The 15,213-nt window shown below is 45.0% G+C and overlaps 1 protein-coding gene across 4 annotated transcripts in view; it reads right to left on the minus strand.

Moving 5' to 3' along the window:
* Nucleotides 1-1,052: 1,052 nt before the first annotated feature.
* The window catches only part of OSER1 (oxidative stress responsive serine rich 1), a 94,018-nt gene continuing 79,857 nt past the window's right edge, over nucleotides 1,053-15,213 (minus strand). For all 4 annotated transcript variants that reach the window (XM_069651316.1, XM_069651315.1, XM_069651314.1 and 1 more), the window contains one exon: nucleotides 1,053-1,892. In XM_069651316.1, coding sequence (XP_069507417.1) covers nucleotides 1,202-1,892 — 691 coding nt within the window. In that variant the 3' untranslated portion in view covers nucleotides 1,053-1,201. The remainder of the gene's footprint in view (nucleotides 1,893-15,213) is intronic.

Below are 15,213 nucleotides of genomic sequence, written 5' to 3' on the forward strand. Positions count from 1 at the left end.
ATGAAATCTTCCTCCCAGTATACACAAACTACCTTTCAAGCTAGAAATAAAATGACACTTTGTGCCATCAAAAATATGTAATCATTTCTCCTCCCTCATCACCTCGACCATGACTTGATTAACCACTTTTCCCATTGTAATGCACCAAAATAAATGCCTGATCGAAGAGCTCTCCTGGTATTCAAATACAAAATACACTTATTTTTAAATCAGTCTCACGCAATGCTTGAAGTGGTCTGAAAAAGAGCAAATGAGTACAGGGTAACAAGGTCCAACTTGGAAGCCGATGCAAAAAAGCACTATAGCTACATTAAGAGTGTTAATCACTGGAGCAGGATTTTTTTTTTTTAAACCCTGAAAATAACAAACTTCTGCTTAAACAGACAAATAGGGAAATCATATTGCCACTTCACAATACCTTTTACTTTTCAAAACTGTCTTAAAATTAAAATATGACGTTAATCAAAAAAATGCAAAGATTTTTAATGTTTTTATGAAGTTCAACACTTACAAATGCCCCCCCCCCCCCTCCACCCGCAAGACATGGCCAACTGTTGATGATTAACAGTGCACAAACATGAATAGCTTTACACCATTCAAAGGTAGAACAACGTCTAATACTGCAATGTTTCACCAAATACTTTTGTACACAAACTTTGGCCAAACAGGTCAGTATTTTGATTCCGAACAATATGGACTGGTCAAGCTAGTTTTCCCACCCATTTGAAAACTTCTAAAACCTACTGTCATTCCATACGTTTTAGGACTACAACCAATTCAACTGACATAATCAATAGTCGCTTGCATGCAACCTTAGTTACACAAATGAAATGAACATAGAACAATCAGTAAACCAAGACCAATAACATCCTATGGCATGGAGCAGTACACACCAGCATGGTAAATGCATACATTTTCTAAACCGGTATTAATTTCGTAACCAAAGGCAAGGAGCTGCTTATCAACACAGTGTAGCGATTTACTTACACTGTAGTCATATCCACAGGTCACGTTTGTAAAGGAACTCCAAGTCAAAATACTGAAAAGAGATGCAAGAGCCAAAGTGTTTCTTTAATTACAACAAAACTGTCAAACAAGCAGACGTATCGTCTTAAGAAGCCGCTACGGTGAGGAGCCTCAACATCTTTACCTAATGGATGGCTGTTCAAACCTTTACCACTTCAAGCACTGCTAAGCCTTTTTAAGTGTACATCATTTCTGCCATGTAGGACATTTCCTTAGGAATATAGAAATAATATTCCATATAACCAGAAAGGTCTTCTATAGTCACATCATCAACTGATGCCCTCGCTTGCTCTGAACAAGAACGTGGTGATCCAGATGTTCCTGTACTTGAGACTTGTATTCTATTCTGTAAAGACTGTGGATAGTCCTCAATCGCTGTTTTTTCACATTCAGAAATAATGTTCCGCAAGCCAGAAAAAGAATACACTTCCATATTCTGCCAATTTTTGCATTGGCATTCTTTACCCTTGCAAGTACAATTTTTAATTCCAGTGGTCTTCGATACCAATCGGAAATCTGAAGGCTGGCTGGCCTTCAGACTTGACTCAGAAACCAATGGATTTGCTGGATGATTTTGTTGAGCAGTATCGATGTCTGAAGTTGGCCCTGCAGCAGATTTTTTCGGATGCTCATTGAATCCTCCGCTAGCAGCGATGTTCAGAGTGGACAGAGATTCTTTGTTGGCAGGATTGCCTAGATTGCCATTGCCATCTAGAGTTTCTAGTTGGCTCTTATGCTTAAGTAGTGTGTTGGAGGCAGGTGTTTTTGTAGTGCAGTGTGTAAATTTAGGCGGGTGGAGAATAGGTGACTTGGATCTTCTTCTACGCTGGGTTCTGGATGCTCCTCTTGAAGTCTTCCTTGTCGACCTATAAAATTGAAACAAGATATTGAAACTAGAACATTTGAGAAAACCTGAAAAAGGCTCAAGTTAGAAATGTGTGGTCAATTTCTTATGGCGGAACAGAATCTGAAACAGATCTGCAACTCACTTTTACAGCTAGTTTCCATGTTTGGACATAAATGTGGTGCTTTATTCAAGCCAGCCTGCTTTTTGGCATGAAGGTATAATTTTTCAAGCACAAAACGTGACAATTAACCTAATCAGAACTTTTATCACTGCATATGTGCCACTCGAGCAAGGGGAGACAACTTTTTACTTTAAGGCTAACAACTGGGGACCAGGGGGTGGTAAAGGAGCATGGTCAGTGACAGAGGGGCCACGTTGATAAAACTGCAAGTTCACCTGTGTTTTCTGCCAACAGAGCCTTTTGCATCAATTCATACAGTGCTAATTAACCAAAGAAAGCAATGCTGCTAGGTTACTAGCAGTAACCCTAGTGTTAAAATAAAAGTCAAACACAAACAGCCAAATAAGCCTCATCCTAGCAATAAGTCTGTACCAGATTTTAATTTCGTGAGAGGGATGAGACAGAGGGGCGTCCTCGCTATTCATACTTGCTTTAGTACCTACCACTGCAACCTGGTCTAAGAAATGGGACAATGCCAGTCAATAAAAGGCACAAGCAGTAAGGACCAAGAAATCAGGCTGCCCGATTATTCAGATAACATTTTGTGGTTTACAATCCTTTGTGCGAACCATTCCAGCTATTGTGGGCGTTAACTAGGACTCTCATGGCTGACCATCGTCACCTTCATAAACTGGACATTCAAGTTTAGAGCATTGCTGGTGAACAATTTAATGTAGAGTACTACTATGCGCCTGAAAGAGTAATAAAATATCGGGTAATGTATTCACGTTGACCTCCCCCCAGCCCCCACGACCCATTGCTGCCGTTAACAGCAATTTTTGAAAGGACAACAAATCTGGGCCGAGTTGGACTCCAGCCTTTGAGAAATACCATAATTGATGAAAATAACAGAAGGTTTGGGCACAATGAAGAGAACATGCCTACATTGTTCCGATTGGATCCAAATAAAATCAAAAGAAAAAAAAAATAAAAAAAAAATTTAAAAAATGAATTTGCACAGCACCTTATGCACTGAACCGCATTAATTCTAGGTCTACTTGGCCAGTAGGCAGCAGTTCTATAGTGTTTCGTTGAAGGAGATGGTAGTCTAGGGTAGGTTGAGCACAATAAAGTTCACTCTTCCTCATTTACATTAAAACTGGTTGTAAATACATAACCATGGCAAGAAACAGGGGATTTTCCAACAATTCCACCTTGGCAAATCCTGAATTGTTGGTAGTAAGGGAGGAAAACCCTCAAGCATATAAATGGCAGTATTTCAGCCACTGGCACTTAATGAAGTCATGTGTCCTGACAAACCAGTGGAACATGGAAATTCTGCAGTGGCTACAAGAGAATACTCTAAGTTTGATGAAACAACATTAGATTTGCACATATTTGAGAGACTGACAGCACCAAAACAAAAAAAATACCACAGGAAGCCGGTTAACAGAAGCTAGTGCTCATGTCATCTTCCCATATCAGATAACCAACTAAGGCTTCCTTTTATTATTATGTACTTATTGGTTACTAAAGGTTCCAAGGAAGAAACGTCATGTTTGGCTTTATCCTAGGATCCCTTGGTTTGGGATAAAGGTGGGTAAGCATCACTAGGCACTCAAGGAGATATCCCCATAGAGGGAATCCCCCACAGTGGAGTTGGCCCTGGTGCTATGCAATTGATTTTTCTAGGCCGCCTGACCAAAAGAATGATTTTATTTTCAGACGATTTTAGGCGGCCTACAAAAAAGAAATTTCTCAACTCCCTCACCCCCACACCTTCAGTCCTCCACCTCCCACCCTCTTGCCGCATTTGCTAGAAATCCTCCTCCATCCCCCGCCTCATCACGCCATTTTACACACAACACGTCCTTCTGTCCCGGGTTCTGGTGTGCCTGTCGCCCCCTGCGGCTGACAGTTTGATTTAGAAAGACAGCTTTGTGCGGTCACAGTGTTCTGAATAGTGGGTTTTTTTGTTCGATTTCTTTAACTAGATCTTTTGACCTAGAACAGTTGGCCCTGGAGGCCTCACATGTGAAATAAGTGTACAGGAATTGATAGCTTTAGTGAAGGGATAAACTGGACAGCCTGAGTGGGGGATGAGTGTACCCATCTAATGGTCACTGAAGCAGCTGGTACAGACTCCAAGGTGCCGGCAGGCGAAGGGAGGCAAGTCGGTAATGCAGACCGAGGCAGTCCTCACAAAAAATTCAACTAACCAAAAGGCAGGCATTGGTCAAAGTCCATCAATGATGCCACCAAGACACGCAACTCAAATCCACCAGCATGGCAGGCCGACTGGCGCGTCCACTCACATGCCAAATCTAGGAGCCATGCCTATTAAAGAGCCCATTATTGCCACTCGGTGCAAGTGGATAAAATAGGCCCTCCGTCTTCAAAGGACATGAGGAAGATGGCCCTGCAGACATATGTGGCACATGACATGTTACACTGAGAAACCTAAAGTTTTATATTGTTCGCATAAGAAACTCCCAAACTCAACTAAGCTTAAATGGCACCTAGGCAACTCTCGAATTGAAGTTATAGATGCTTATAAATATCTTGGAGTCAGTATCAACAATCTGACAGACGAACCCTACTTAAATTGATCTATGGGCTATGATGACTTCTAGTACATCCCAAGCTTTAATTATTCAAGTAAAACATGGGAAATGCTATCAGACTGCAATCACATTCTATATGCAGAAAGTCACAGCAATTCTTTACGGTACCGAAACTAAACCTTTAAAATCTGAACAGTTCTGGACCAACATTGAGGGTATTTACTGGAAACGTGTGCTTACCTTATCAAAAAGTCAACCAATGTGTATCATGAGATATGAACTAGGAATCCCTGCCCGATATATCACGAGCACATGGAAACTAATAGCACTATATAGAAAACTTAGCCTTGTAAAAGCTCCAAGATGCTAATTTCTAAATTAGCAAATTACATGCTTGACTCAAAGTATTTTTATCCACAACAATGGAGGCAACCTGTGAAATCTGTAATGGCTGCAGCAAAATTTCTCAGAGGGACTCAATGTCAAATCCAACAAGAGCCAAAAGCAAATTAAGGCAATCCGATTGGATTAACATGATGGACGTAAGTAAAAAGGACTTTGTAAGTAAAAAAAAAAAATGTGTGCATAGAAAACCCGATTATAGAAAAGAAAGAGAGATCTACTAACTTTACCTTCTCAAATTTCAAAATTACGTAGTACCTTCCTACAATTTCATTTAGGTCTTTGCAAAACCCGAGATCTGAAAGCTCGACGACAGCAACTAACTGCACAGGAAAAACCTTTGCAGATTTTGCTGCAACCAAACGTTTCATGAAACACTCCAACACTTGTTATCTGAATGCCCTGTCTTGCATAACTTGCAAATTATGTTGTTCAAACCATATTTTGAACAGTATAAAAACACTAAGTTCAGATGATCTATGGAAAACACTACTATGCTAAACTGATTCCTGTTCAAATTGCTATCGCAAAAGTCATAACCTCTTAAAATAGATCTGAGGTAGAAATAGAAATATGGAAACAATCTTGGGAACATCTAATAATGATACCATCCCTTCTTTATTATGAGCATGCTTATGTATTGTTAATGGTTTTGTTTTTCCTGATAGAATCACTATATAATTTGCTAATGTGCAATAATTCCTTTTAACTGCTATTTTTCTGTTTTCTCCATTTCTTTTGTATTATATTATCTATTTTAAGATAAGAGGTTTAATGTGCGTCTAAATCTGTGTAAATGGTAATATTAAGGTTGTTTTACAACTACAAGACCCCCCCCCAAATGACAACCTATCACCTATGGCACAGCTATGTTTAATGCCTTGAGGCCGCCTCATAAAAAAAACAGTTGCAGTGTGTACATGTGTGTAATATACTGCCCCGGTCAAGGGTAACTTCAGGAGTCCTTGGTCAATAAGGTTAAACATTTCAGTGCACGGTTATAGGGTGCACAATCATACGAGAGGAGATCATGGTGTTCCTGAAGGCCGATGCCCCAGGGTGGTGATTGTTTTCAGGTAGTATTGGCCAATGGTCCATGGGTGGATGGTTTGATATCCTTTGAAATGCACCCCCCCTCATTATTATGAGAGCGGTATCTCCCATTTAACATGCAGAGTTCTCAAGGAGCTGGAAGGATAGTTAAAAGTGCACAGGGGGAGGGAATGTGGTTTGGATGGCGTGGATCGACTTCTTGTAACGGCTTCAATGCCTGTACCAGGACCCCACAAGATTCCCCTCACCACTATCACCACTGATTTAGGTTTGGCCGAAAAGGTTCTGTCCTGAACATAGCAGGCCTAAAGAAAAACATTTGGACACGCCTAGCTGGCTAGAGTTCGTTCACGACTTTAACATCATTTCCAAGAGTCATGAAAGTAGGTCATATCCAGATTTAGCGTTTATTCAATCCCTGCTGCTAGGCTGAAGGCTATGGGGTGGCCTAGTAACATGAGCGGACTCTGGCATCAACTGGTCCATTGTGGACAATCCTACTGGTGCCCTGATGTCCAACACCTTATAATAACGACCAGGACTAACAAACAGCCCATTTGTTTTACAACTATAGTAGACCATTTGGGAATCCCCCAAATAAACCTTTGATGCAGGTGACACTAAATTCCCCATGACTCCTATGGCAAAGTAACACTGGTGTCCTGGTAATGGGAGATCCGAACATGCAATTTGAGCCACTGCGAGAGCTTGAAGATCTATGGGCTGAGTCCATCTGGGGGATTCCCCTATTGATTACACGAGAATCTATTTGCATGCCATCAGTGGCAACCGTATTTTGAGCATAGTTCTGAGCTTGTAATGGCAGACATAGGGCTGAGCAGCCCGCATAGTTCATATTTTCCAGACCAAAAGGTTTCTCTTGGTTTGACTACATGCTGATAACTGCTGTAGCTTGGCCTACAATTTAAAGATTTTCTGCACTTCACCAGAATGGGATAGTACAAGCCGCTTATGTACTTCACCCACTTAACCACATGGTGGTGCAATGGGGGTGGGGGGGGGGACAGTACCCTCCCACCCCCCAATCGGTCTGACAAAACAAAGGGTAAACTAGGGTGATGTTTAAGAACCATCTTTAAACCCATAATGTATCTTGTGCAACGTTGAAGCAATTTGTATTCCTAGTTTTGGTTTTGAATTTATACTGGTTAATTATGAAGCCACGATTAGAAACCTCCAGGCATTCTTCACCAAGTCTGCTAGGCAGATTAAGCAAAAAGGAAGGTTGGTTCGACAAGTAATGTAGAACAGCAAGGTGTGACTTGTGTTACTTGAAGTAAGGGCATAGTGGTCAACAAAAATAATTTGCAATGGGCTTTATACAGAAGAAAAAGGCTTCTGCCTGGCTCAGACATTCCAGCACACACCTCATGTAGGTCCCCCCCGTGTCGGTCTCAGACGTCCCAGTTCAACACCAACTTGCAAGGGGCTCCCTTCCCCAAGCTTTTAGCTCCCCCTGGGTCTAGGGATTGTTGCTGAACCGCCAGTTCCACCCACGATCGGTCACACAACCCGGGGCGCCTAGAGCTTATGGCTGCCCTGCTTTTTTGGGTTATTTTCCATAACAGGCTTTTATTTTCTCCTAGTCCCGTACTGGATCAAATCTAGTTCACTCAAAGCTTCTTTTCTTCAACCTTACACAATCTGTTGCACTGCAAGTCCCACACGGTCTTTTCTCTTTCTCGGCTTACTGGACTAGTTCCATGACACTTTTCATAGGGGTTCACGGTCATATGCTTTCAGTGTTACTTTTCACTGTGCTCAGCTAATATATATTTAATTTGATTCTTCGTTTGCGTTCGACCACATGAATTCTGCATTTCCTGGAATCCAAATGAGTTTACATTGAAGCATAGACTCTTGGAAAGAATTTGGAAACCGCGCCAATATCTCCCTTGGCGTGCGACCACTATTGCTCTTAATCTTACGTTCTTATATACCTTGGATTCTCAGACAGTTGAACACTGGGCCTAGAGATGCCCTACTTGAATAGATAATAAAGTCTCATTAAACAATTCATCTCTCCCTCGTGGTTCGACTCCAGCCGGCTTTCCAGCTTTCTCGCTTAACGGCCAGAGTCGGGAGATGTCCTTTCTTCTCTACAGTCTCAGTGTGGCTTCCCAGCAGGGTAAGGCTTCCTCCTTCCCCTGGGAGACTCCCAGGTGGCTGCCTAGTTACAGCACAACGAACACACTTGCAACTTGGGTGGGGGGGGGGGGGGTTGAAATAAGGTCAGAGGCCTCCAAACTTTACCACCTCCTTTCCGGGCCTTGCAGACTTAGCAGGGCGCCCCTGCTCCACAGCACGCCAGCATCTCCAGCCCCCCCCCCCCCAAGTCAGTCCTTGGTCTCACGTTTTCCACCCATTCAAGAATGTCAGCACTTGGGGGATGATCTGCTGCTCTCAGCCACGCAGCCTACCTGTGCTGTGTCTTGCTCACCACCCCCTCGGAGTTTGAGCCTCCTCCCTTTAGACACCTGCATCAGGCTACAGGTGTGGCATCAGAGGGAAGGTTGCTTGACCTTCAATTAATTTATCTTTGTGACATGCCTGATCTTTCCTCTGAAGGGAGCTTAGTAGGGACAGTCCATTGGATTGTAGTTTCCCTGTTTAGGATGTGCTGCAGGGGAAACCTAGCGCAGTTGGGAAAGGAGCAGTATGGGAGATGTAGTGTCCCCTACAAATTGTTTGCATTGAGGGACAGAGTTTTCTCAGGATGTTTTCGCTTTCTTTTCCTTAAGGGGAAGTACTCGGGTAGGATGGGACTGATGGCAATCCCATAAAGACTGGGGATGTCGGGTAGGGGTGTGTCGGGGGGGGGGGGGGTGTGTCGGGGGGGGGGGTTGGGTTGGGATTACCATCACCAGAGGGCGTTCCTCCTGCAGTCCCCAAGGACCCCCTGCCCAGGGGATCCTCCCTCGCTTGTCCGCCCCCAGGGTTGGGAATCTAAGCACAATGGCCCTCCCCTGGCCACCTAAACTAAGGATCACCGGGGGTCAATAAACGAGAACACCCTCAGGTTTCTCAGAATAGCTAAACGTTCCAGTGCAAGCATTTAGAAGCGTGAAAAACCCAACATGAATTATAGTAGATCATAAATAAAAAACACAGATCTGTATGGGGGGGGGGGGGTGGCGGGGAAGCTGAATGTAGATTAAACTGTAGCTCAATAATGTACATTGTCTCCTGACCAGGCTTTAGTCAAGGGTGGAGCGAAGATTCTCCCCATTTGTCAAGCTTGGGTCAGGAAGGAGTTCTCAATGGACCATGTTTTTGTGCTTTCGATAGTTTTAAATAATTAAGTACAATAAGAGGCGCAGTGTATGCAGGCTTTTTGGCTCTAGCCAAGGCCTTCAAGTCCATTGAACGACCTCTACTACGGGCTAAACCAGGGGTGCACAACTGATTCTGACAGAGGGCCGAAAGTACCTTACATGAGGGCTATAGTGGGCCGAAAAGTAAATGTGGGCAGGGCGGTAGGCGGGGCGTGGCAGGAGGCTTTTTAAACCCCCAATTTGTACTAAACACATGGAACAAGAATGTGTTTGAGGGGTAACGATTTTTATTTGCATTTCAAACTTACATTTTGTACTACACATTTTCCATTGTTATAGTTTATTTCTATTTAGTTAACTTATATATTATTTTATTGACCCTAGATTGGACATGCCGTTATTTTGGCCTGCCCAAGAGGAGTATGGCCTTCATTGAGTCAGGCTTCCTCAAAAAGCCAAAGATGAACATCTCCTAACTGTGCCTGTTTTAGCTTTATTATTGGGTTCACTCTTGGGAGTGCAACACTATGCCCCATGGCCCCCTCACATCCAACCAAACATTATGCTCCATGGCCCCCTCACCCCCCAAGCAAACACTATGCCCCATGGCCCCCTCACCCCCAACCAAACACTATGCCCCATGGCCCCCTCACCCCCAACCAAACACTATGCCCCATGGCCCCCCTTACCCCCAACCAAACACTATGCCCCATGGCCCCCTACCAAACACTATGCCCCATGGCCCCCTACCAAACACTATGCCCCATGGCCCCCAACCAAACACTATGCCCCATGGCCCCCTCACCCCCAACCAAACACTATGCCCCATGGCCCCCTCACCCCCAACCAAACACTATGCCCCATGGCCCCCTCACCCCCAACCAAACACTATGCCCCATATCCCTCACCCCCAACCAAACACTATGCCCCATGGCTCCCTCACCCCCAAGCAAACACTATGCCCCATGGCCCCCTCACCCCCAACCAAACACTATGCCCCATATCCCTCACCCCCAACCAAACACTATGCCCCATATCCCTCACCCCCAACCAAACACTATGCCCCAGGGCCCCCTTACCCCCAAGCAAACACTATGCCCCAGGGCCCCCTTACCCCCAAGCAAACACTATGCCCCAGGGCCCCCTTACCCCCAAGCAAACACTATGCCCCAGGGCCCTCTTACCCCCAACCAAACACTATGCCCCAGGGCCCCCTTACCCCCAACCAAACACTATGCCCCAGGGCCCCAATATCCCCCAAACACTATGCCCCAGGGCCCCCTTACCCCCAACCAAACACTATGCCCCATACAGACCCAAACCCCCAATCCCAACTCAGCACACACAAAACATGTACCCATACAGACCCGAACCCCCCACCCCCCAACTCCAAACCCCATCCCCCCCAAATCAGCACACACAAGCACCCAACCAGACCCGAATCCCACCCCCCAACTCAGCACACTCTCAAACATGCAAACATACAGACCCGCCCCCCCCACCCCAAATCAACACACACAGACCCAAACCCCCCCACCCCCAACTCAGCGCACACACAAACATGCACCCATACAGACCCGAACCCCCCCACCCAACTCAGCACACAAAAATCATTCAAATCAAAACATTCATACACATCTGACACCCCCCCACCCCCGCATCTCAACATACACACAAAAAACATTAAAATCCAAACATTCATACACATCTGACACCCCCCCACCCCCGCATCTCAACATACACACAAAAAAATATTACAATCCAAACATTCATACACATCCGACACCCCCCCACCCCCGCATCTCAACACACAGAATACATTCAAATCCAAACATCCGACACCCCCCCACCCCCGCATCTCAACATACACACAAAATACATTCAAATCCAAACATCCGACACACATCCAACACCCCCCACATCTAACATACACACAAAATACATTCAGATCCAAACATCCGACACACATCCAACACCCCCCCACCCCAACATACACACAAATACATTCAAATCCAAACATCCGACACACATCCGACACCCTCCCACCCCCGCATCTCAACATGCACACAAATACATTCAAATACATTCAAATCCAAACATCCGACACACATCCGACCCCCCCCCCCTCGCAACATACAAACATAAAGCAAAACAGACCCGACACACCACTTACCGGTGACGTGCTGGAAGGCAGGCAGGTAAGCTGGAATCATACTACGGCTGGCGTGGTCCAAGGCTGAAATGCCTTCCGGCATCAAGCCTTATGGACCACGCCAGCCGTAGTGCTGGCCCTCCATTGGTGCAGCACACACGCATTACGTGGCTCCTAGGAGCGACGTGGTGCGTGTGTGTGCTGAGCCAATGAGGGCCAGTGTTTTGTCCGGCCCAGAAGACAACAAAGACTTTCCTAATGGAGGGCGGCCGCGGGCCGCCCTCCATTAGGAAAGTCTTTGTGCCTCGCGGGCCGGACAAAAGAGCATGGCGGGCCGCAACTTGCCGGGCCATATGTTGTGCACCCATGGGCTAAACTGAGAAACTGGGTGTCCCATCTGCATTACTCCAACTGATCGTCTGCTTATACTCAGATACTAGGGCCTCTGTTAGAGGCCACCCGAGTGAAGTCTCAAGTGAGTTCCCGAGTGAGTCAGGACTGTCCGTTGGTGCCCCTGGCCCCTCTTTTTGTTCATCTTCGCATCCAATTTTATACTGTCCTTGTATTTGATACACACCCCCCCCCCCCCCAAGCTTGAATGGGGTACAATACCCTTTTTTACTTTATGCAGATGCAGAAGTATTACTAGATCTGACCCCTAAGGGGCTGGCCTGCAGCCTCGCCTAGGCATCTATTGTATAAACCTAACCAAGATCATTGTGTTGGTTTCTAAAAAAGAAACCAACTATCATTGGTGTATAGACAAGGTCAATCTAAATGTGAGGATTCATATTGCTACTTGGGTGTTATGTTTGCAAGCAACTGCCAGTGGTCTGCATATCTAGCAATGGCAGAACACCGCCTAAGGACTGGTCTGGGTAGGCTCAGGCGATTGTACCAAAAATGTGGCAAATTCCGCTTTGATAAATGTATTCAAGTCCATGTGGCTAAAAATCTATTCTGACGTATTATATGGAGGAGAGTTGTGGACGTGTGCATTTTACCTCCTTGGCAAGTATGACATACATGACATGCATGACTTACCGTAAAAGCATTTCTGATGATTGGATCTGCTTAGATTCACATGATGTGCATATAGTCCGACATCCAGTGGTAACCACAGAGTATTGCATCTCGTCTTTCGAGAATCAAAGGGGATGTCGACATGGGCGTGCCTGTAACACTATCCCTAACATGATGTGTAGTGTACCAAAAATCCCCCACGCATCGAGGTCCCTCCGATTGCATTTTTTTTGCCGTTAGGGGGCCTTATTACCATCATGAGTACAGAGAAAAAAGAAAAAGAAAAAAAAAAGAAATGATGCTCCGTCCATCCGAGCGGTGAGGAAGGGAGGGCGCATGTGAATCTAAGCAGATACAATCATCAGAAATGCTTTTGCAAAAGTAATGTAGGTCTTCTGATGCTTGGTAATCTGCTTAGAATCACATGATGTGCACAGACTAGCGAGCAGTACCCGGAGTTGGAGGTGGGTTGTGTGAAGGAACAGTACTGAAAAGATGTTGTCCCACCTGAGAATCAGACCTAGAGTGAGGCTCTAGGCAATAATGTTTTGTAAAGGTGTGTATAGAATTCCAGGTTGCCGATTTGCAAATGGACTCTAGGTGAACATTTGCAATCAATGCTATGCAAGCCCCTGTGTCTCTCCAATAGAGGGAGCTCTAGGCTTTGAAGCGCAGTTCTCTTAGCAAGTGTGTAGCAAAGTATAATGCATTTGACAATCCACACTGAGATAGTAGATTGGGAGACAGGGTCTCCCTCTCTAACCGCTGCCACAGAAACGAAAAACTGGTTGGTCTTTCTTAGTGGTAGAATTCTTTCCAGGTAAAAGACGACTGCCCTGCGTACATTAGGGGTGTCACGGTATTAGTTTTATGACGGTACAATAACCTTCTTGGCAAATGACGGTATATCATGGTTATCGTGGTATAGCAGGTGGAGTTAACCAATCCAAATAAATATTTTCTAAAAGGTCATAAATTGTCAAATTTATCATCACAAACAAAACCAGGCACCCAGGGCCAGAATTGGGCTTTTCAATATACTTTCCACTGAAATGCCACCCCTTGCTTCCACCAAACGCAAACACACGTGTGGAGAGGAGGCGGAGGGGGGGTGGGCCCTGCTGCGACTGGCAAAGCAAACTGAATAGCTTTTCTTAAGTGGTCATTTAGGCTTTTAGCTCCCCCACTGGGTACTGGTGAAGATGAACATGTTGCCATCTTTATAACCTGCATGCCACAGATCAATGGAGGCTGATGGTAGTATACGCTTTACTTGCGGGCCAAAAGGTGTTCAGTAATCACAGACATCTTACCCTTTGGTATGGCAGCAGGGAATACCCACAGAGATGAGTGCATTTCGCAGTGTGACTTATATGTAAATTCAATGATAGAACCAGGGAAGTCCCCCATTGTCATATGGTTAGCAAACATTATGCATTATAAATATATAAACCTCAAAGCCGCCAACCCAAAGTAAACCCTTTTCCTTCTTGGCACTGTATTTATTCTTCCTATTGCTAACATACTGATTTTGTGTCAGGCACGTGTGGTTTATGGAATGGCATTAAAAACTGCTCCAACTGAAACTACTTGGCAGATGGCACATCCAACAGTGCAAGACCAAGACTGCGCAGCACTTTCTTACTGCAGCCTTTCCAAATCAGATTGAAAATCACACTTATGGTATAAACAGTATACCGGTATTAACAATGTGACGGTTATTATTGTTCAGTTAAGTGGTTCACGGTATCTTTAACGGTATACCGTTATGCCGTTACATCCCTAGCGTACATCTAGTGTGTGCAGGCTTCTTTCCGCCATGTTGGAGGGGTTCTGGAAGAAGGTTGGTAGTTCTATGGACTGGTTCATATGGAACTTTGAAATTAATTTAGGCGCAAACCAATAGTGAGTGCGCAGAACCACCATCTCTGAACTGTAACAAAGGGGGTCTAGAACTGAGAGGGCCTGTAGTTCTTATGGAGGTGATAGCTATCAAGACGGTGGTCTTGTAGGTAAGATCCTTAAGACTTGCTTTATGAATGGGCTCAAAAGGAGACCCCAGGAGTCTAGTTAACACCACATTTAGGTCCCATCCGGGAGAAGAGTTAGAAATGGGGGCGGAGGCGAAATCCTTATTATTCCCTCCATGAAAGCCTTAACTGGTATCTTCCACCACGACACCTGTTGTGACGTAGTGTAGTCTGAAAGAACAGCTAAGTGAACCTTTAGTGAGTTCAACATCAGGTCTGAGTCCAGTACAATACAATGTGGGTAGGAGAGCAGTTATGGGATTGTCATCTGATGCAATTCCAAGAGCATGAAAGCACTTCCACTTATTGGAGCACCAATATCGGGAGTTAGGTTTCCTAGCCTTTCTAAGTAGGTCCATGCATCTCTGAAGGAGCTGCGGTGCCCGAACTCTATGACCTCAGAAGCCAGGCCACTAAGTTCAGAATTTGTGGGCACAAGTGAAGTGTTTCTCCCCTTTCCTAAGATAACATGTTGTATGGGCAAGGTAGTTCACTGGGGGAAGAGACATCTCTCCATCAGGTGAGTGAACCAGGGTTGGCAAGACAAATTGGGGGCACCAATATCATAGTGACTGGTTCCTGGTGCATCTTGTGCACGATCTTGTTGAGTAGGGGAGTCGGGGGAAAGCTTAAACAAATTTCCCTGACCATGTGATCCAGAGACTGTTCTGAGGGTACCTGGAGGCATAATCTTGGCAT

This window comes from Ambystoma mexicanum, chromosome 3p (genome assembly GCF_040938575.1).
Source record: "Ambystoma mexicanum isolate Mex_15411 chromosome 3p, UKY_AmexF1_1, whole genome shotgun sequence".
In the NCBI taxonomy this organism is placed as follows: domain Eukaryota; kingdom Metazoa; phylum Chordata; class Amphibia; order Caudata; family Ambystomatidae; genus Ambystoma; species Ambystoma mexicanum.